The sequence below is a fragment of the Lissotriton helveticus genome, chromosome 2_1 (assembly GCF_964261635.1).
Source record: "Lissotriton helveticus chromosome 2_1, aLisHel1.1, whole genome shotgun sequence".
In the NCBI taxonomy this organism is placed as follows: Eukaryota; Metazoa; Chordata; class Amphibia; order Caudata; family Salamandridae; genus Lissotriton; species Lissotriton helveticus.
This window is the reverse complement of record NC_136059.1, coordinates 1343978334-1343999828: the sequence shown is the minus strand read 5'-3', so window position 1 is coordinate 1343999828 and position 21495 is coordinate 1343978334. Positions and strand designations below refer to the sequence as shown.

General features: G+C 45.7%; 1 protein-coding gene across 8 annotated transcripts in view; it reads left to right on the top strand.

Moving 5' to 3' along the window:
• PTPN13 (protein tyrosine phosphatase non-receptor type 13) overlaps positions 1-21495 on the top strand; it is a 1030035-nt gene that overhangs the window by 931141 nt on the left and 77399 nt on the right. For all 8 annotated transcript variants that reach the window (XM_078676288.1, XM_078676281.1, XM_078676285.1 and 5 more), the window contains one exon: positions 14156-14211. In XM_078676288.1, coding sequence (XP_078532414.1) covers positions 14156-14211 — 56 coding nt within the window. The remainder of the gene's footprint in view (positions 1-14155; positions 14212-21495) is intronic.

Below are 21495 nucleotides of genomic sequence, written 5' to 3'. Positions count from 1 at the left end.
ATGGAGGGGCAGGTTCTACACCCCCACCTCCAGACATTACACCTTCATGCCTGGAGATTGAACGGGGCAACCTGAATTCCTTTTCTCTCCCGCCTGACCTGGTGGATGTCATCTTGTCAGCCAGGCGTGACTCCACTAAGTCCATCTATTCTTATAGATGGTCAAAATTTGTCACTTGGTGTGGAGGGAAATCTATTGACCCTTTGAGAGCCCATTTGTCTGATGTTCTCCAGTTTGCCCTATCCTTGGCGCAGCAAGGGCTTGCTGTTGCCACAGTTAAGGGCTATCTTTCTGCGCTGTCGGCTTTTCTCTGTTTGCCTGATCAGCCATCTCTTTTCAAATCTCCTGTGGTTTTAAGGTTTTTAAAGGGTCTCACAAATAAGTTCCCTCCTGTTCCTTTTATTGTGCCTCAGTGGGACTTAAATCTTGTCTTGACCTTTTTGATGGGTGCTCCTTTTGAGCCTCTTCACAAATGTCCTTTGAGGCTTTTGACTCTTAAGACAGTCTTCCTCGTTGCAATAACCTCTGCAAGGAGGGTAAGTGAGCTTCAAGCTCTTAGTTCCAAGCCCCCTTTCTTGACCATTCATGCTGATCGAATGGTTCTTAGGACCAGGGCTGCTTTTCTTCCAAAGGTGGTTACTCCTTTCCACCTTGGTCAATCCATTACCCTCCCTACCTTTTATCCTCCCCCACACCCTTCCAAGGAGGAGGAGAGGTTGCACCGTCTGGACCCCAAAAGGGCGGTGTCCTTTTACTTGGACAGATCTAAAGACTATCGTTTGGATGACCAGCTCTTCCTTGGGTTTGCTGGCTGCAAAAGAGGAAGAGCGGTCCTTAAAAGAACTTTGTCAAGATGGATCGTCCTCTGTATAAAGATCTGCTACTCTTTGGCCGGTAAGGAACCACCAGAGGGTATAAGCTCATTCTACAAGAGCTAAGTCTTCAACCTCAGCATTGGCTAGAGGTGTTCCTGTAGAAGATATTTGTAGGGCGGCAACTTGGTCTTCCCTCCACACTTTCGCGAAGCATTACTGCTTGGATTCCGAAGTGAGGAGGGACACCCACTTTGCGCGCTCTGTCCTGGATTTCCTGGTTTAGAAGAGTGGACTCCCTCCTCCGGGAGTGGGGACTGCTGTGGGACTCTATTCACAAGGTGAGGAATCCACACGGCAGATGTATCTATCAGAAGAACAAGTTACTTACCTTCGGTAGCGCTTTTTCTGGTAGATACAATATCTACCTGTGGATTCCTCACTGACCCACCCGCCTCCCCGTTGTCCACTCTTCTATACCAGAGTTTCTGTAATGTATTTATTTTATTGTCAAGGAGTTGTTTATTTCAAATGTTTTATTGCATTTGCTTCACACTGTGTGTGTTACCTTGATATTTGTACTGCGTATACTGTGTATATGTCTACTGTCATTGGTCCGTCCGTGTGCCTCGAAGGCACGGAAAAAAGGGCGGAACTGATGTCATCACGCCGGCGTGGGCCTATTGTAGGCGTCGGTGACGTCAGCGGAGTCGCGTGCGATGCCGTGTCTCTATGACGTCCAAGTCCACGTCGGCGCGAAGCTACAAAAAGAATTTCTGAATGTTGCTGACGCAAGGGGATATTCACAAGGTGAGGAATCCACAGGCAGATATTGTATCTACCAGAAAAGGCTCTACCGAAGGTAAGTAACTTGTTCTTCAGGACCTACCACTGCGATTGCACATGCCACCTTATTACCACCTGCAACTGTTTCGAAAGCTGCGTTTAGCAGGACATCTTTTCTGCAGCTCCTATATCCCAGTCACCATGTAAGCAAATGCTGGCTTTCTCACAGTCAACTCTGTGCAGCTCATGTTCACACTGTGAGGAGCTGCTTTGAATTTTCAAAAGCTCTGCAGTTGGTTTTTGAGAGACGGCCCCAACTTGGACTGAACATACAGTGTAATAGATAAAAAGCACATGCCGGATAGGTATAGGGTATTGTTCTAAATTGACTGGTGAGGCGAGTAAGAGCTTTACCCTCAGCCTTTGTAATTTTCTCAAAGTGTCTGTCGATTTCCAGCATTCTTGCAGGTCCCTGGTTACATAGGTGGTGTGGAAGCGCAATACATTACCATATCATCTCATTTGAGTAATCGCCCTTCTCTTGGGCCGGATTAATCTTGGAAACTATTACGGTGGTGTACGATAGTACTTAAGTACTCTTAATGATGACTGAGTTTTCAGATCTTTTACTTAGTACATACCAGTTTGATAAAGTATGCTAAGAGCGCCACCATCACTACCTCTGTTATGTCCTTCTTCTTGGTATGTTGTACAAGCCCTGTATAGAAGCCTAGTTTTTACAGAAATTATGCAGTTGCATGCCTATTAGCCTGCATAGGGTCTTAATGAGTCGATTTGTAGTCCTTCGATATATGTATATGTAAGAGTATACATATTTGCATAAATAATGATAATTACGTACTTGTATAGTGCACGACTACCCGGAGGCATCTCGGCGCTTGTACGAATACCGCTGAGGAACCCTTCCTGGCCTATCCCTATGAGGTGCCCACTCCTGGGCCCCCCAAGGTGAAGACAGGCATCCTAGCGTTGTTGGGGCCATTGTGGCGATTAAGCAAGCTATTGCCCAGAGTTGCAGAGTGGGACTCATGATTAGAATAGGCACCGAGGCGAGAATTATCAGGTCCGAGGAAATTGAGCCCAAGACCCCGGAGGCAGGAATTGAACCCCGGTCCCGGGCCAGACTTCTGCACCAGGGTCTGCCGCTCTAACCATTGAGCCACACTTCTCCACAATATATATTAGCAGAGTGATGACAACTCTTCCCCAGTGCTTAATTTGTGCTGGTGCTTTCAGGTGCTCCGCACCAGCACTTATTTCATAACAGCAGCACATATTTATGACTGTCTAGCATATAGCGGTGCTGTCAGTCAGTTTTAAAAAATGTACATGGGCAAAGTCTATAACAATTCAATGCACAATTACAAAAGCAGTAATACCAAGGTGCTCAGGCCGGTCCTACAGCTTTGAATCACCTAGTGTTGTACCAGTTTTCAAATTGGTAGGATTGTAATGGTAAATAGGTGTTGTTGGTACTGGTATTTGGAAGCACTGGCATGGACCATACATGATAGAAACTACAATGGGCTCCTGAGAAATATCTTGGGCCCTGGCACCTATTAATTTGCAAATTTAACACTGCTCTTCCCAAAGCTGTCTTCCCTGTCTACCTTTTGCTTTGCACAGTGTTTTATCTGACTTGTTGAACCAGGAATCGACCATCACCAGAAATGTAGTGCTTAGATAGTTCAAAGATACGTTTTGTGCTGAAAAGTTACGCAACATGCCTCCTGCCATATTGAGATCTATATCATATGTTCGAGGCATATGGGCTGCAGATGGTACATTTATGAATAGATCGCCATCTGGTGTTGGGCTCGGATGATTGCACTTGTTTTTCTCTTGGAGAAGTCTTTGTAGTCACAAGATCGATGACTCCTCCCTTGGGTGCTAGTGCGCATGGGCATCGGCTCCATCCTTAGATTGTTTTTTTCCGCCATTGGGTTCGGATGAGGATCGAAGCGCTCCGGATCGACTTTGAGAAAAGAGTTATATTCCGGCGCGTATTCCCTTTCCAATTCGACGGTACTGTTATCGAGCGCGAGTTCATTTCCATTTCGACGCGCTTCGACGTCAACAACAAGATTTTCAACGTCGACGAGACCGGGAGGCCTAGCTCGACATAGTCCAGCCCAGAGTCCATGGAAAGGACTCCATTCAAAAAATGTCCAACGTGTGGTGCTAAATTCCCACACAAGGACCTACACGAGGTGTGCAACCTCTGTTTATCACCTGAACACGAGTCCAGGGACTGTGAAGCCTGCGCGGCATTCTCCTCCAAGTCGACGATTGGAAACCGTCGAGCCCGAAGACACGAGGCATCGAGAATGCAGTCAGACGCAATCCCGGAGTTGTTCGAGGCCCAACACCCCGAGGACGAAGAAGAAGATGAGGAGGAGTCGGAAGCGGACGAGTCTGACGTCGAAGAAATCGACGTCCATTAAACCGTGAGTGACGACGTCCCTTTGCCAAAAAACCGACCCGAGTGGTGTCGACCCCGCCTTCGAGCCCGGTCAGACAACCGAAAAAAGTTTCCGACGCCCCGCCCTCGGGCTCGGCACCAAAACCGAAACACTCGGCCTCCCGCCATGTCGGATCCGAGAAACGGGTGTCATCGACATCGACACCGAAGCTCCATACCAAGGAAAGCTCCCAGTCGACACACTCCATGTCGAAACCGAAACATGCTTCGACGTCGAAGATTTCCTCGACACCGAAAATATCGGACTCTAGCAAACTCTCGGTGCCGAAAACACATAACACCGAGAATCAGAAACAAAAGCACCTTTCTGAACCAAAGACTTCGGTACCGACACAGGAGCAACAAACAGATCCAAAACAAAAGACTTTGCTTATCGATCCACAAACTGGCAAGGTGTTGACACAACTACCTAAAAAGAGGAAAAATGAACAGTTGGAGGACAAAGCTCCCCCCCCTAAGAAGAGAACAATGGGGACAAATACAACTCCTTCCCTTTCTCCACAACCTAGAGACACACCTTCTTCTCCTCTTCCTCACACTCTGCCAGCTATTCCTCCACCTTCTACACCACGCCCATCTACACCTCAAACAGATGTAGAAAGTGACACAAGGGAGGGGGAACTTCCTAGGGATGATAACGACACTATCCCAGAAGACGCAGACCCATGGGAAGACTATAACGCAGTGTCAGATAACGATAATGACCCTGAACTGTATCCCTCAAAACCCTCACCACCTGAGGATAATACGGGTTTTGCACAATTAATTAATAGGGCAGCAAAATACCACAAGGTAGATTTACATGCGGAACCTCAAATAGAAGATTTCCTTTTAGAAACACTACCTGCTGCACAAAAGACTTCAGGGACCCTACCAAATGCTTAAGGGTCTCCTCAATCACACATCAGATATATTTAAAGACCCTGTAAGAGCTAGGGTATTAAACCCAAGAATTGATAAAAAATATAAGGCTGCCCCAAAGGACCCAATATTTATTAAGGGGCAAATACCTCTCGACTCACTAGTGGTCACAAACGCTCGTAAGAGGGCAAATTCACTAACTACAGGAGAAGCTCCTCCTCCTGACAAGGAGTCCAAGTTAATAGATGTCTCTGGCAAAAGAGTAGCATCCCAAGCGGCAAACAGCTGGCGCATAGCTAATACATAAGCGCTACTTGCACGTTATGATAGAGCTCATTATGATGAGTTAGAAAAACTCATTACACATCTCCCTAAAGAACATCAAAAAAGGGCAGATCAGCTCATACAAGAAGGGAAGATAATAACTAACACTTCCATTAAGTGCGCCTTAGACGCAGCAGGCACTGCAGCAAGATCCATAAACACCAGTATCATGTTAAGAAGACATGCATGGCTCAGAGTCTCAGGGTTCAAACAAGAGGTACAAACTTCCTTGTTGAACCAGCCTTTTGATGGGAAAACACTTTTCGGCTCAAGTACAGATGAGGCGTTAGAAAAGATGAAGAAAGACACAGAAACGGCTAAGTCAATGGGAGCATTACAACAGCCAGCTCAAAGGGGTTCCTTTCGTAGGTCCACCTATAGAGGCGGATCAAAGAATACAGGCACAAGCCAGCAATCAACCTCTTTTACACCAACATCACCCAGAGGTAATTCCAGAGGCAGTTACAGAGGTAATAACAACAAGGGTAGAGGTCGCAAAAATAACAACAACCGAAACTCTCCTACCCTAAAACAGTGACTTCATACAGCTCCCCCCAGACCATGTAACACCGGTCGGGGCACGCCTAGCACAGTTCCTACCTGTCTGGGAAAACATCACATCAGACAAGTGGGTGAGACAAATTATCCAACATGGTTATTGCCTGGAACTCACGGCTACCCCACCAAACATCCCCCCAAACAGCGTCCAATGAGTGAAGATCATCTGACATTGTTAAAACAGGAAGAACTATCACTACTACAAAAGCATGCCATAGAGAAGGTTCCACAACATCAACAGGGAACAGGACTATACTCTCTATACTTTCTAATTCTGCAGCAAGACCACTGACTCATTGTCAGTGAAATTGCTCTCCCACCCTCGCAGCTCCACCATTAAGTGAGGTGCCCCTGCCCCTGCACTCTTGAGTGTTAGTGATCGAGGCCCTCCTCCACCTGCAGGTTTCCCTGTGCCTCATCCCTGGTGGTCCAGTGGACCTCTGTCTCCTCTCTCTCACTCTGCTCCTTCACTCGTTTTTCTACCTTTTCTATCTTTCACCTTTCTGCATCTCTGCTCTTTTGTGCCTTATTTCTGCCCATTTTCCCTTTCTCTCCCTCTGCTCCTTCACTCGTTTTCACTCGTTTTTCTACCCTTTCTATCTTTCACCTTTCTGCACCTCTGCTCTTTTGTGCCTTATTTCTGCCCATTTTCCCTTTCTCTCCCTCTGCTCCTTCATTCGTTTTCACTCGTTTTTCTACCCTTTCCATCTTTCACCTTTCTGCCCTTTTCTGCATCTCTGCTCTTTTGTGCCTTATTTCTGCTTATTTTCCCTTTTTTCTTTATCCCTTCTTTCCTCCCTTTACCTTTCCCCGCCGCTGCTGTCCCCGCGGCCCCTTCCCCCCCAGCGCGACCGGCCCATTCCAGCTCCTCTCCCCGCTCCCGCCTCCCAGCTGTCCAGCCCTCCCCGACCCTTACTTAATGGCGGCCACTGCGGGCGCGCCGCTGGTGCACCGAAGGCGCGTCAAAGGCAAGCACGTCTGCGCCCGTCCGCGACCCGTCCGCGACCAGCACCAGGAACCCTGGACCTCCGCCTTGCCAACGCTACGACCCAGCAGCACTCCACGCACTGCAACAACAACTGCAAGCTAGCATCACCAGCCGACACCCATGGACCCTTCAGCTGTCACCGCTGCCGGCACACCTGCAGCACCGCCAAGAACACGGATCCAGCACAACCCGCCCACAAGAACACAACCGAACCGAAGACCCTGCAATGCATCCTCCTCAACGTCCGATCCCTCCACAAACACGCCACAGAAATCTGGGACCTCCTCGACAGCACCACCCCGGACGTAGCATTCTTCACCGAAACCTGGACCAACGCCACCTCGGGACCGGACATCGCCATCGCCATCCCCCAAGGATACAAGATCTCCAGGAAGGACCGCCCCACCCACCCAGGAGGAGGAATCGCCATCGTCCACAAATCCAGCCTCCGCCTGAGCACACTCCATGACGAGTCCACAGAACTGATGGAACACCTTCACTTCAAGATACTGGCCAGCCCCACCGACCCCCTGGACTCCGGGGACCCTTCGCCAACTCCATCACGGACATTATCTCCCCGCAGGCCATCGCATCCACCAACTACACCCTGCTGGGAGACCTCAACTTCCACCTCGACAATCAACTAGACCCTAACACCACATGCCTCCTGGACAACCTCCACAACATTGGACCCTGCCAGATCGTGACCGAGCCCACGCACTCAGCAGGACACACCCTCTACCCCCTCTTCACCACAGGAAACTCCATCACCTTCAGCCACACCACCGAACTCCCATGGACCGACCATCGTTGCGCCCACTTCACCTTCAGAACACCCACCATCCACAGACACCAGCACCTGCTTCCACAAACAAACTGGACCAAAATCACCGACGACCAGCTCACCTCCTCACTCAACAACTCCACCCCAACCATCGCGGAAAACGATGACCCCCAACAGCGCAGCCCGAACCCTGCATAGATGGATCTCGGACAGCACCAACACAATAGCCCCCCTCAAGAAAAGCAACAATACCCGTGCCAAGAAAGCCAGATGGTTTACCACCGAACTTCGAGAGTCCAGGCGCTTATGCCGCTGCCTCGAAAAGACCTGGAGAAACACCAAATCCACAGAAGCCCACAACAACTTCAGAGCCGCCACCAACGCCCACCATCAACTCATCAGAGAAACGAGGAAAAAAGCGATTGAAGAAAGAATCTCCACCCACGCACACAACAGCAAGGAACTCTTCAGCATCATCAAGGAGTTCGCCCAACCCACCAGCGAGTCTACCGACATCCCTCCCTCACAAGACCTCTGCGACAAACTCAGCACCTTTTTCCACCACAAAATCAAGAGCATCTACGACAACTTCGACGAAGACAACCAACACACTGAACCCTCACCAACCACCCCCGACACCCGGAAACCAGCGATTGATGACTGGACAGCCCTCACCACCGAAGACACACTGAAGACAATGAAGTCAATCCACTCATGGGCCCCCACGGACCCCTGCCCCCACCACATCTTCAACAGAGCCGCCGACACCATCGCACCATGCTCCGCCACACCATCAACTGCTCCCTGACGACCGCCTCGTTCCCAGACGACTGGAAACACGCCGAGGTCAACCCCCTCCTAAAGAAACCCTCAGCGGACCCCACCGACCTCAAAAACTACAGACCCATCTCCCTGCTCCCTTTCCCAGTGAAGATGATGCCCTCTTGCATACTGCTAATACCATATGCCAGACTACAAATGCGCCCGCTTCAAGAATGTCTAGCAACACAGTGGAATCAGGCTCAAGGTCAGATTACAGATCTGGTGTTGGTAAACGACCGCACACATCGCTCGTGGTGGAAAACAACAAACATTTCCAAAGGACGGTCGTTCCTAGAGCCAATTCCACAAGTGGTGCTAACAGTGGATGTATTGATCACCGGATGGGGAGCTCATATGGACAAATATACAGTACAAGGAAGATGGAGTGTACAGCAAAGAAGACTGCACATCAATCATCTAGAACTACTAGCAGTGTTTCTAGCTTTAAAAGCTTTTCAAATGCAGATTCTCAACAAAGCAGTCCTGATCAGAACAGACAACATGACAGCAATGTATTATATTCAAAAACAGGGGGGGACTCACTCTCTCCAACTATCCAGACTAGCGCAGGAAATTTGGAGATGGGCCATTCCTCAAAACATCTATCTGTTAGCAGAACACCTACCAGGAGTTCAAAATCAGATAGCAGACATATTAAGCAGAGAGTCAGAACAAATACACGAATGGGAACTGCACAACGAGATACTGCAACCATTCTTTCAAAGATGGGGGAAACCGGAGATAGATCTCTTTGCCACTCATCAGAACGCAAAATGCCAAAGCTTCGCATCCAGGTACCCACACCACCTGTCGCAGGGCAATGCATTATGGATAAATTGGTCCAACAAATTTGCATACGATTTTCCCCCTCTCTTACTAATTCCATTAGTGCAGTGGTTCCCAAAATTTTGACCCGTGGCTCCCTTGACCTAATTGGCAGTTGGCCGTGGCTCACCACCATTTTTTTACCCGCGCACCGGGGTGCCGCGGCGCACCCTTTGGGAACCACTGGTCTACATGAAGAATCAAGCCTAGACGGGATGAAGGATTCAGAGAGTAGCCATCACTGTCATAAAACCTTATTTGCAATCACAAAGATCTTATAAAGTACATCTCAATGCATACAACACCATCATAGAGTAGTATAAAGCACTCCCACTAAAAGTAACCAGGCTAGAGAAAGGCTCAAGGAGCTCTGTGGCGTTACAAGAAGTTTACGTGAGGTGGGCTCTGATCATGGGTATCCGCAGAAATGTTTTCAGGGGGGGGGGAATTTTTAACTTCATCACCATCCCCCTTGCACCCTTTCCCCCTCTGCCTTACACCCATCTCCCCCTCCACCTTGCACCCTTCTGCCCCTTCCCCTTGTACCCTACTTCACCTCAGCCTTGCACCCTTCTCTGCCTTCCATCCTACTCCCCTCTGCCTTGCACCCTTCTCCCCTCTGCCTTCCACCCTACTCCCCTCTGCCTTGCACCCTTCTCCCCTCTGCCTTGCACCCTTCTCCCCTCTGCCTTGCACCATTCTCCCCTCTGCCTTGCACTATTCTCCCCTCTGCCTTGCACCATTCTCCCCTCTGCCTTGCACCCTTCTCCCCTCTGCCTAGCACCCTTCTCCCCTCTGCCTTGCACCCTTCTCCCCTCTGCCTTGCACCCTTCTACCCTCTGTACCCACCCACCCAACGCTATCCACCAGGCCCCTGAACCTGCACCCACCCAACGTTCTCCACCAGGCCCCTGGCCCTGCACCCACCCAATGCTCTCCACCAGGCCCCTGACCCCGCACCCACCCGCCCAACGCTCTCCACCAGGTCTCTGACCCTGTACCCACCCAACGCTCTCCACCAGGCCTCTGATACTGTACCCACCCAACGCTCTCCATCAGTAATTACAGAGTCCCCTAGTCCAGTAATGAGCAGCTCGCCACTGGGGCAGCAGGAGCAGGTAAGGTACTGGGGCTGATGAGCGCAATAAGCAATGACCAGATACAGTGGCGTCACTAGGGGGTGCGGAGGGTGAGGACCGCACCGGGTGACACCATCACATGGGGTGACACCCGCCTGTCTGATGTTATTTTTTATAACAAAATGGAGCAAACTGGTTCTGTACTTTTCTTGTTTTGTGTAATTAAAATGGAACACGCTTACTTTGCTTCATGTCCCCTCATCTTTCAGAAAAGTAGGGAAATGTGTTTCACCCCACCCCGCCTTAATATATGAACAGTGTACAAATAGTGTGACATTAGTTCCTGCTATGTTGTTGTCTTGCACAAGCAGCTTAATAAAGGGGGCACGTTGGCTACTCCTGTGTTTTTGTACCACTGAACCTTATCTATGAAAAGCTCCCCTGTAGGAACTTCATCGAAAACTCAAAACGTCACTGTTCGTGCATTTCTCACATGTCTGTGCCCCGCTCACATGCACACAACCTTCAGCCACTCACAGTTACACCAGGGACCTCACAGTGCCCCTAACTTTCCTCTCTCCCCAAGCACAGCATGCAGGGTGCAAGTGGCAGCTGTATAATACAGCTACATGACCAGCAGATGGCAATGGAGGCCCAGGGGTGCAGCAGGCAGCTCGGGAAGGGGCAGGGAGCATTAGGACGCCCTCTCTCAGCGTGGCGACTGGGCTTGGCCACACAGGGGACAGGCCCTGAGCTGGGGACAGTCTGGGACAGACTGCCACTTGTTCATGCAGGAAACCGGGCGACCCAGAGGAGACAGGGCAGAGCCGACAGCTCATAGAGTGAAGACTGTCTGTGCCAGGGGGCAGGGAGCTGCACCTCAACCATAGGTAGAGTGCAAGTGGGTACATGGCAGTGGGACATTCTGCCTACTGTGGACACAGCGCATTCAGACAGGACGGGCTCTCCTTGCAGAAAAATAGGGCAACAGCAGCCTCAGAGACTCACAGAGTGACAAGACAGGAAGACATGCATTGGACTCATTCACAGAGAATCCGGACAGTCAGCTTAACCGGGCTCACAGAAACAGGACAGGCAGCTCCACTGGGCACAGAAACAGGACAGGCAGCTTTACTGGACTCACAGAAAGAACTGCACTGGGGGCAGAGAAACAGGACAGGTAGCGCAATCGGCCTCACAGAAAAGGACAGGCTGCTCCACCGGGGTACAGAAAAGAACAGGCTGCTCCACAGGGTCCCAGAAGCAGGACAGTCAGCTACATAGGGGCTCAGAGAAACAGGACAGGCTGCTGCACCGGGCTCAGAGAAACAGTCCAGATAGGAGCGAGAAGAAAACACCGGGAGATGCGTGCCCTGGGGCAATGTCTGCCACGTGTGAGAATTGGCTTTCTCCATCAATCACTAATTGCGATGCAGAGTGACCTGGCAGCACAAAGGAGGGGGAGGAATTGCGCCGCGGCGCCCCTGGCTTCTAATCACGGCGCACCAGGGCGCCGCGGCGCACACTTTGGGAACCACAGCATTAGTGGTTCGAAAACTGCAACAACATTCAATGACCATGATTCTAGTAGCACCCACGTGGGCACGACAGCCGTGGTTCACCACGCTCCTGCAACTCTCACTAGTGCCACATCAAAAATTAAGTATTTTACCCATGCACCTTACACAGAACCATGGAGAAATAATGCATCCAGATCCCAAACAACTGAACCTAGGCCCTGAGCTGGGGACAGTCTGGGACAGACTGCCACTTGTTCATGCAGGAAACCGGGCGACCCAGAGGAGACAGGGCAGAGCCGACAGCTCATAGAGTGAAGACTGTCTGTGCCAGGGGGCAGGGAGCTGCACCTCAACCATAGGTAGAGTGCAAGTGGGTACATGGCAGTGGGACATTCTGCCTACTGTGGACACAGCGCATTCAGACAGGACGGGCTCTCCTTGCAGAAAAATAGGGCAACAGCAGCCTCAGAGACTCACAGAGTGACAAGACAGGAAGACATGCATTGGACTCATTCACAGAGAATCCGGACAGTCAGCTTAACCGGGCTCACAGAAACAGGACAGGCAGCTCCACTGGGCACAGAAACAGGACAGGCAGCTTTACTGGACTCACAGAAAGAACTGCACTGGGGGCTCCTGAGGTCCTAGAATTTGGATACTTAAATGTACCTCCAAAACTGTATGGAAATTATTAAGCAAGCAAGGCGTCCCACCACCAGAGCATGCTATGCAGCAAAATGGAAAAGGTTTGCTGTATACTGTAATAGTAACAACATCAACCCTCTGGACGCATTAACACAAAATATTATTTGCTACTTACTACACTTACAGCAATGTAACCTTGCTTACACCTCCATTAGAGTACATCTTGCAGCTATAGCAGCGTACCTGCAAAACAGGCAACACCTATCCCTATTTAAAGTACCCGCAATTAAAGCTTTCATGGAAGGCCTCAAAAGAGTTATTCCACCAAGACTGCCACCTTCTCCAGTCTGGAATCTCAATATAGTACTCACCAGACTAATGGGACCACCTTTTGAACCTATGCAGAAGTGTGAAATACAATTTCTTAAATGGAAGGTGGCTTTCCTTATAGCCATTACCTTCCTCAGGAGAGTGAGTGAATTACAGACATTGACAATACAAGAACCATTTCTACAGTTACACCAGAATAAAGTGGTTCTTAGAACAAACCCAAAGTTATTGCCTAAAGTAATTTCAGCATTCCACGTCAATCAGCCAGTGGAACTACCAGTCTTTTTTCCAAAACCACAGACGGTGGCAGAGAGGGCCCTACATACATTAGATGTCAAAAGGGCAATATTATACTACATAGAAAGAACACAAACTTTCAGGAAAACTAAACAACTATTTGTAGCGTTTTCACCAACACTTAAAGGCAATCCTATCTCTAAAGCAGGCGTTGCCAGGTGGATTGTAAAATGTATACAAATATGTTGCATGAAAGCAAAGAGAACATTAACTGTTCCTCCTAGAGCTCATTCTACACGTAAACTAGGGGCATCTATGGCATTCTTAGGAAACATTCCCCTAGATGACATATGCAAAGCAGCAACTTGGTCTACACCACATACCTTCACAAAACACTACTGTGCTGATGTGCAGGCAACACAACAAGCAAGGGTGGGCCAGGCTGTACTAAAAACTTTATTTCAAACTGTTACAACAGACACTGGTGTACCATCTGCAGCCCATATGCATCGGAACGGAATATGCTACTTACCAGTATGTATCTGTTCTTGGCATAGAGGGCTGCAGAGTGGTACATGCCCTCCCTACCTCCCCGGAAACCGGTGTCTATTCCAACACTGTCTTATTTAGATACACTTACATGGGCATCTCTTTCTGTATTCTATCATACTACTCTATCTAACCCTACTATGGCAAAACAATCTAAGGATGGAGCCGATGCCCATGCGCACTAGCACCCATGGGAGGAGTCATCGGTCTCGTGACTACAAAGACTTATCCAAGAGAAAAACAAGTGCAATCATCCGAGCCCAACACCAGATGGCGATCTATTCATAAATGTACCACTCTGCAGCCCTCTATGCCAAGAACAGATGCATACTGGTAAGTAGCATATTCCATATCAGGCCATCTCAAACACTTGTACTTTAAAGTATATTTCTGCTATCTATCATCAGCATGAATCTCGTGAATCATAGCAATAGTTTTGTTTTCTTATTTTGGCATAAGGCTTAAACCTAAAAGTTGGACAATACTTGCACATAGCCGTACATAATCTTTATTTGTATCCATTTTTTCACAGCCAATGAAAGAAAATGGTTCAGTGGAATATAGTGAAGATAACCATATACATGAAAGGTGAGAATTTAGTGCCCTTAAATGTGCTTTTCTGACTTTATGAGCAGTTTCAGCAATCTGTTTAATATTTTAAGGACACAAACTGGAGGCATGGTATGGTACCTTCGGTAGCTAGAATTGAGTTGTTTCTAGTGGATAGAGTTCATATTCTTATTGGTAACAGTTCTATATTTAAGGGTGTTGCACAGTCAGTTGCCTATTATTAATCGATTTTTTTGTGAAATATTAGAAAATTAATGAACTGGCATTATTATATCAAAAGCGCCACCATGGTATACGCAGTCAGTGGTTTATGCATGCTATTTATTGAAAGTAAGCTGATGGAGTGCAACCTGCATTGACTTGACTCGCTGTTGCCGTCCTGACGCTGTGTTTCCACTGTGCTCCTGCGAGCTTGCCTTCACGTTTTCAACATCACTGCTAGCGGTACCCGCTGCGCGGGTCCCGCGTCGCTGGAGGCCACCCTCTGACAGCGCTATTCTTTGAACTCTGAATTTGGGCATTGGGACCTGCAGGGCTGCGAGCGGTTGTGGGCGCAGGACTCAAAGTCCCAGGAGCGCCCACAACTCCCAATCGTCAGCAGCTGGGACGCTCTCCCTGCAGGCTCCTCCCCTTCCTCCTCAGTTTGTATATTTTGAACTACAGAATCCCGCTGCGCGGGAGGGCGCCGGGCGAAGCCCGGGCAAAGGGCGGGCCGTCTGTGGCCGTCCGGGGACGATCGAGGACGGGACGGGCCAGCCCACTAACATCTTCGCCCAACACACATCGTGATCATTGCGGAGACGTAACTGCGAAAAAAAGGTAATAATCCCCTTTGGTTTGAATCAAGTGGCACGAGACTTACACTAATGGGTCTAAAAAAATTACGTTTGCGCACAATATTCATGAAGCGAATGGGAACGGAGGAAGCTGTAAGAAAATCTACAGACAAAGCAATAAAATCTGGCCGTAGCACCTTAACCCCAGCAATCAGCGAATACTTCTCGTCTTTGCCAGCAAAAAAGAAACCGGAAAAAACAATGTTTGTCACTGAAAACAAAACATCTGGGAGTCTAGGGGATCGATCATGTCTATCCGATTCCCCCCATCTGTCTCACAATGTCAGTGATATGGTGTTTACCAATAAGTCTACTCATTCAATGAAAGTTCAACAACCAGAATACTGTAACTCTAGTGCCGTGAAATCATCAACGCCCATAAAGGGCTATGAGAGTCTATACAAAACAGAAGACCTGAATATACTTAATGATAAATCAGAACAAAAAAGTCCGAACTTAAAATCACTCCCGATAAAGGGCAATGGGAGCCCACAAAAATTAAAGGATTTAAGTATATTCAATCAAAAAGCAGTAGAAAATAGTCTTGAGTTAAAATCATCAAATACAGACACAAAAAAACTATCTATTCAAGAACAAGACTCCTTTTTGGACCCCTTTTTAATAGAAAATAATAATTTTGAAAAATCTTCTATCCCACTATCGAAGGCTCTCTTCTCACTACAAGAAATACTCGAATCAGTTCTCTCCTTTTTAGGAAACATCCTTGAAAATTCTGACCAAACCCTGGATGTCCAAATTGGTATTTTAAAGTTTCTGGTAGAAGAGAAAAGGAAAAAGGAGTCCTCAAAAGCAACAGAAGATAAACAGAGGATACCAATACACGAAAGAAAAATGACCACAAGCAAAGCAATTGTCACTCTTCTACTCAGACATCGGATGAAGATATTAAAACAACTGATAAAAGGAAAAAAACGGAATCTTTTAATGAATCCACTCTCTACTCCTTAAAACGACTGTTTGGAGAAAAATCCCAAAAAAAGCAAAAGCAATTTCCGATCTTCAACAAACATAAGAAAAAGGATATACATTACAAAGACCCTGTAAAGGAAATTGAAGAATCATGTACAAAAATTAAAACTGAAACTCTTTTAGGAGAAATAACACCAAGTAAAAACAGGGATGACGAGCAAAAAGGAAAAAATAAAAGGAAGAAAAAACCTCTGAGAAGGATTCAAAAAAAGAAAACCCGCAAATTGAAAATTCAAAATACTTATATACCACAAAAAGATCTACAGGAGAAAAACGATGAGAAAAGTACGCCACATATGAGTAAAAAAGGAGAATCCCCTAAAGGAACAAGTATAGATATAAAGACAGCACTGAACCCAAAGGCGGATATATATCTTCCAACAAACACAGCTATAAAGACAAGACATGAAAATACTGATACTAAAAGTAATTTTGAGAAGGATATTGATTGCAGAGTTGATACACAGTCAAATGTACTTCAATTTGAAGAACTTTTCCCCACTGATAATATTCCACTCAATAGAGGCAGGATACTCAACCTCTTGCAAAATATTAAGTCTTTGCATTTATTGACAAGCTGTAACATAGATCTAGTATCTTTCCCAAAAAGAGGTCAGAATAAAATCGCAATGGTTTCGTTTTGGTCTCCTGTAATACCAGGTATTATACTTAGGGAAAAAGAAATAATACATAGATACGGATATGATGTCATCGTGAAAGCTGAGTCCAAAGGAAACAAAAATTACACAACTATCGAGAACAACATGCAACTATTCTCTAATTTGTATTTGAACAATGGTCACAGATCTTCTGGGGTTACCAAAGATTTAGGGGCTACCCATTTTAGAGATATAGAACAGGTAGAAGAGATCCTGAAAATTCGAGTGAATAAAGGGGAAAGGGAAGTGTGGCACATGGAACCAAAGGAGAAAAACGTCACTGTAAATAATACTGAGAATTCATGGGCCTGGTTATCAGGGTCGCTGAACTGTAACAAAAGTTCTAATCAACTAAAGTATCCTGTTTAACCTTGGTCTAAAGTTTACAACGTGGAACATTGCAGGTAGAACAACAAAGAAAATGAAGGAAGTCCTCAATAACCAGCCTGATATATTGACTTTACAAGAAACCTGGGCAACAGAACCCTTTTCACAAAAAGGCTACTATGTCTATAATATATGTGCAAAAGCTTCAAATCGGGGTCATGCCAAAGGGGGACTGGCTATTTTAATGAGAGAGGATCACCTATGGGCACAAGAAATAGTGGAGACCAATAGTGATAATGTGCAATGTATCAAACTTTCTCTGAAAGCCTACAACTCGACCTCACTAAGAGCAACGTTGATCTTTAATGTATACGCCCCTCCAGGAAAAAAGCACGACACCTTATATGAAGATACCATGGAAATAATTATACAAACAATAGAAGCCCATATGTTCCCATCTTATATAATTGTGGGCGATTTCAACGGGAAAATTTCCAATCTTGAAATTAAAAAGTGGGGAAGAATTTTTGAAGAGGAAAGCCTGGAATCATTTATTCCTCAATTCCCCAGTGACATTCGATCTAACAAAAGAGGGAAAACATTGTTAACAGTGTTACTCTCTATAAATGGAATAATCCTTAATGGGAACGTGGAAGGCGATATCCCGGCATCTTACACAAGGCAGGGAAACGGGAGACCATCGATAATAGATTATATCATCTGTGGCAAAGATCAGTTTGAAACCATGTCTCATCTTTACTCCAACTTTACAGCACACAGCGACCACGCCGTGATGCAACTTAGTACCAGTTGGTCGGCTCAGACGGTAGTAGAAGGACTGATGACCCTTGATAGAAAGGAAACTCTGGTAAACAGCGATCAGATACGTATCTTTTGGAATCCATCTTCCTTGAACAAAATGATAATATTGGTCAAGCATCATCATTTCTTAAAGAAACAATACTCTGAAGATCTCATAGAAAATTTTGAGAGCATGCTTAACGAACTTAAGGAGGCATTAACAAAAATGATTCCTCGAAGAAACAATACTAACAAAAAGAGGAAAAATACTAATAACACCGAGAATACATTGACAAAGAAAAAATTAAACAAACTGATACGAGCTCAATACTTATACTCTTCTCCTACTAAAAAGAAAGAAAGAAATAAACTGAAAAACCAACTGAGAAGAGAAAAAATAAGTAAGAAAAAAACCCTTCAAGATCGTAACTGGGTTGATTTACAAATTGCTGCTAAAGAACCAAACCAGAGAACCTATTGGTCTATAATAGCTAAAATATCAGGAACAAAAAAGAAATTACAAGCAGTACCTGTTCCTCCGAAAGAGTGGGAAATTTATCTGGCAGATCTCTACAAAACAAATGTGGACAAACTACAAGTAAACTGTTCAGATAAAGTAAAGGAAAAAATAAAAACATCAATTCCTAAAACTACAACAATAATGGTAGAAACCCACATTCGAAAGGCAAGAAGTACAGGAGCCTTCGGCCCCGACCAAATACCTATCAAGGCCCTGCAGATGAATTCTAAGGAATGGAGTCTTCTATTAACCCCACTCTTCAACTATATTCTGACCACTGGTCAAGTACCTAAATCATGGCAAGGGAGTATTATTATCCCTATTCATAAAAAAGGTTGCAAAACGGTAGCAGGAAATTACCGTCAAATAGCGTTGATGGACGCTACCGGAAATTTTTTTGCTGCTGAGGTACTATTGCAATTAAAAAACTGGGCTTTTTCGCTGGGTCTGATACCCATGTTCCAGGCGGGCTTCAGACCCAAACATTCTGTCACGGACAATATTGCAATTATCCAGTTTTTTCTTGACAAATATGTCACACGAAGAAAACAGACGGTCTATATGGCATTTATAGATTATTCGACCGCATTCGATCGTGTTGATCGTCCCACACTGTGGAATAAACTGAGGAGTCTTGGAATCAACGAATACTTGCTACAGGTAATAATAAGCCTCCATACAACAACTTGGTGTCAAGTCCAAATGGGGGGCGAAAAAGGTTTAACGAAAGTAATAAACACTGAAAATGGTCTTAAACAGGGTTGTTTACTTGCTCCCATGTTGTTCTCTTTATACCTAAGTGACTTGCCAAAACAGTTACAAAAGGGCTCAAGCCTGCCCCCAAAAATTAACCATCAAAGTATTCACTCGTTGCTTTATGCGGACGACATAGTTATGTTCGACCTCGCACCATTCGGTCTGCAAAATTCTCTTGACATTTTGTTTCGATACTCAAATGAAAATTTTTTAATCCCAAATGTAAGAAAAACAAAAGTCGTAGCCTTCTCTGGAAGGAAGAAAGATGCCAAATACAATTGGAGGCTAGGAGGTGAAAAGATCGATGAAGAAAAAGAATATATTTACCTCGGTAGGATTCTTTCTAAGAATCTAACAAATACAAAGCATATAGATAAATTGACGAAAAAATCTGATCTACATGCAGGAGCACTATCAAGACTATATAGTGCCACGGGGAGCAGGCATTTTTCCTCATTAATACAAATATACAAAGTGAAAATTCCTGCAGTCCTGTCATACGCTACGGAATATATTCCTATTAAACAATGGGGCTTCATGGATCGCCAAGAGGGAAAAATGTTGAAAAAAATTTTGAAGGTCCCAATTGCAACACCAGTGCAGGTTCTAAGGCTAGAATTTGGAATAACAAGTGCTTATGCCACGGCTGTGGCCAACATAATTAGATGAGCCTACAATCTTCTCCATGCAAAGGAGGGAACACTTAGATTCCTGTTACAAAAAGAAACTTTTGGCACAGAAGCAGTTAAGCAAACTTTTTCGGTGAATATGTCTGCGGCGTTCCGAATGGCTGAAATTTCTACTGATATCCTACTGACTTGGTCCGTATCGCAATTAAAACTTTTTCTTAAATGTTTTACTCCTAGGTTGAGTTTTAATTTGGACTATGCACATAGCTATAAACTAAAAACATTCAAATCTTTCACTGCACTTATAGAGTACAAACATATTCAGCCTTATATTTCGTTTTCTCTTACTCATAGTGCAAGGAGGGTGATTTTGATGTTACGAACAGGGATCCTACCTGTTCAATCCTATAAATCAAAAAGGTCAGCCGGGGAACTCTCCTATCTTTGCTCGCTATGTCAAGGGGGCGAGCAGACTGTGGAGCACTTACTATTTGTCTGCCCCAACTCTAAAGTAGTAGCAGCTCGTGCTCAATATATTGTTCCGATATACAGAACCTGCAGGTTAACTAAGGAAAAAGAAATATTAACAGTGGGCATAATGCCTCCGAATGAATTTGTGTGTTATAATTTTTACAAATTTTTTAAATCTATGTTGTTTTTATATTAATCTGTGATATATACATTTTCTGTTAATTTTTCTTGTTTTATATGTCATATTTGTGGTCCTCGGTCGAGTACCTACACAAATAAAATCTTTTTGACTTTGACTTTGAGTGCAACCTGCTAAGAGTGCCCAGATTTCTTTTTATTAATATTCACGTAGCTTTTGTTTTCCTTTATATCATGAGTTCGAGAACTTGAGTCATATCATTGGGGAACGGGCATGATTGGGCTTGATGACACTGTTGGCTGATAACAACAGTATACATATTTCACTCTCCAGTTTTGGCTTCCACGCCTCACTGTGCACTACAGAACCTCAGATATGTCTCCCTTGACTCTAGTTGTGCAGCATCCCTGAAGTGCCTGCAGGGCTTTGGTAACGAGGTGTTAGCATTGAGACCATGCTGTAATGTTTTTTCTTTGCACCATGAGATGTTTGCAGTGAATGGGGCTGACTTAGAAGGGGTTAGCTAGTGTTTTCCAAGGGCACCGAGGTGCTGTCAAAAAATCATACAAGCCCGCTTACTAGGCAATTCCTGATTTTGCAGCTTAGTGCTTAAAACATAATATGAATCCTGCTCATTCATCATGCACTTAACTTATTTGTTTGTAATCAGTCTGTGGTTTCTGGAATGTATGATCACCATTCTCGCCTTTCATGCCTCTGTGGTGACTTGGTATGTATAGCACTAGGTTTCAGCGATGTTCTAATTCTCATTTCTCTTGCATTAGTCTCCATTGGAATAATGCCATGTGATCAATTTTTTCATCTGTTCTGTTGTGCTCAGTGGTGGTGACTCAGTAATTGGTATCTAACCTTTCTCGCTGCACAGAATTCCCATCATGGGTGTCATCAGTTCACTGACCCTAGGGTTATTGGTATTTATATTGTAGTATTACCAAGACTTCAAGGTGCTCACAGAGCGTTGTATATGAGTGTGATGAAGCCAATTGTGAAGGTAGCCTTATATGCTGAAATTGGACATTTTACAAACTTTCTGGAAGAAATAAAATCACTCTTATTTGTTTATTTATGTAACACTCCTGCAGCAGCAAGTATTAAGGTGCTGTACATATAAATCAACACCATTACAGCCTTTAAAATTCGCAAACCGCTGCAC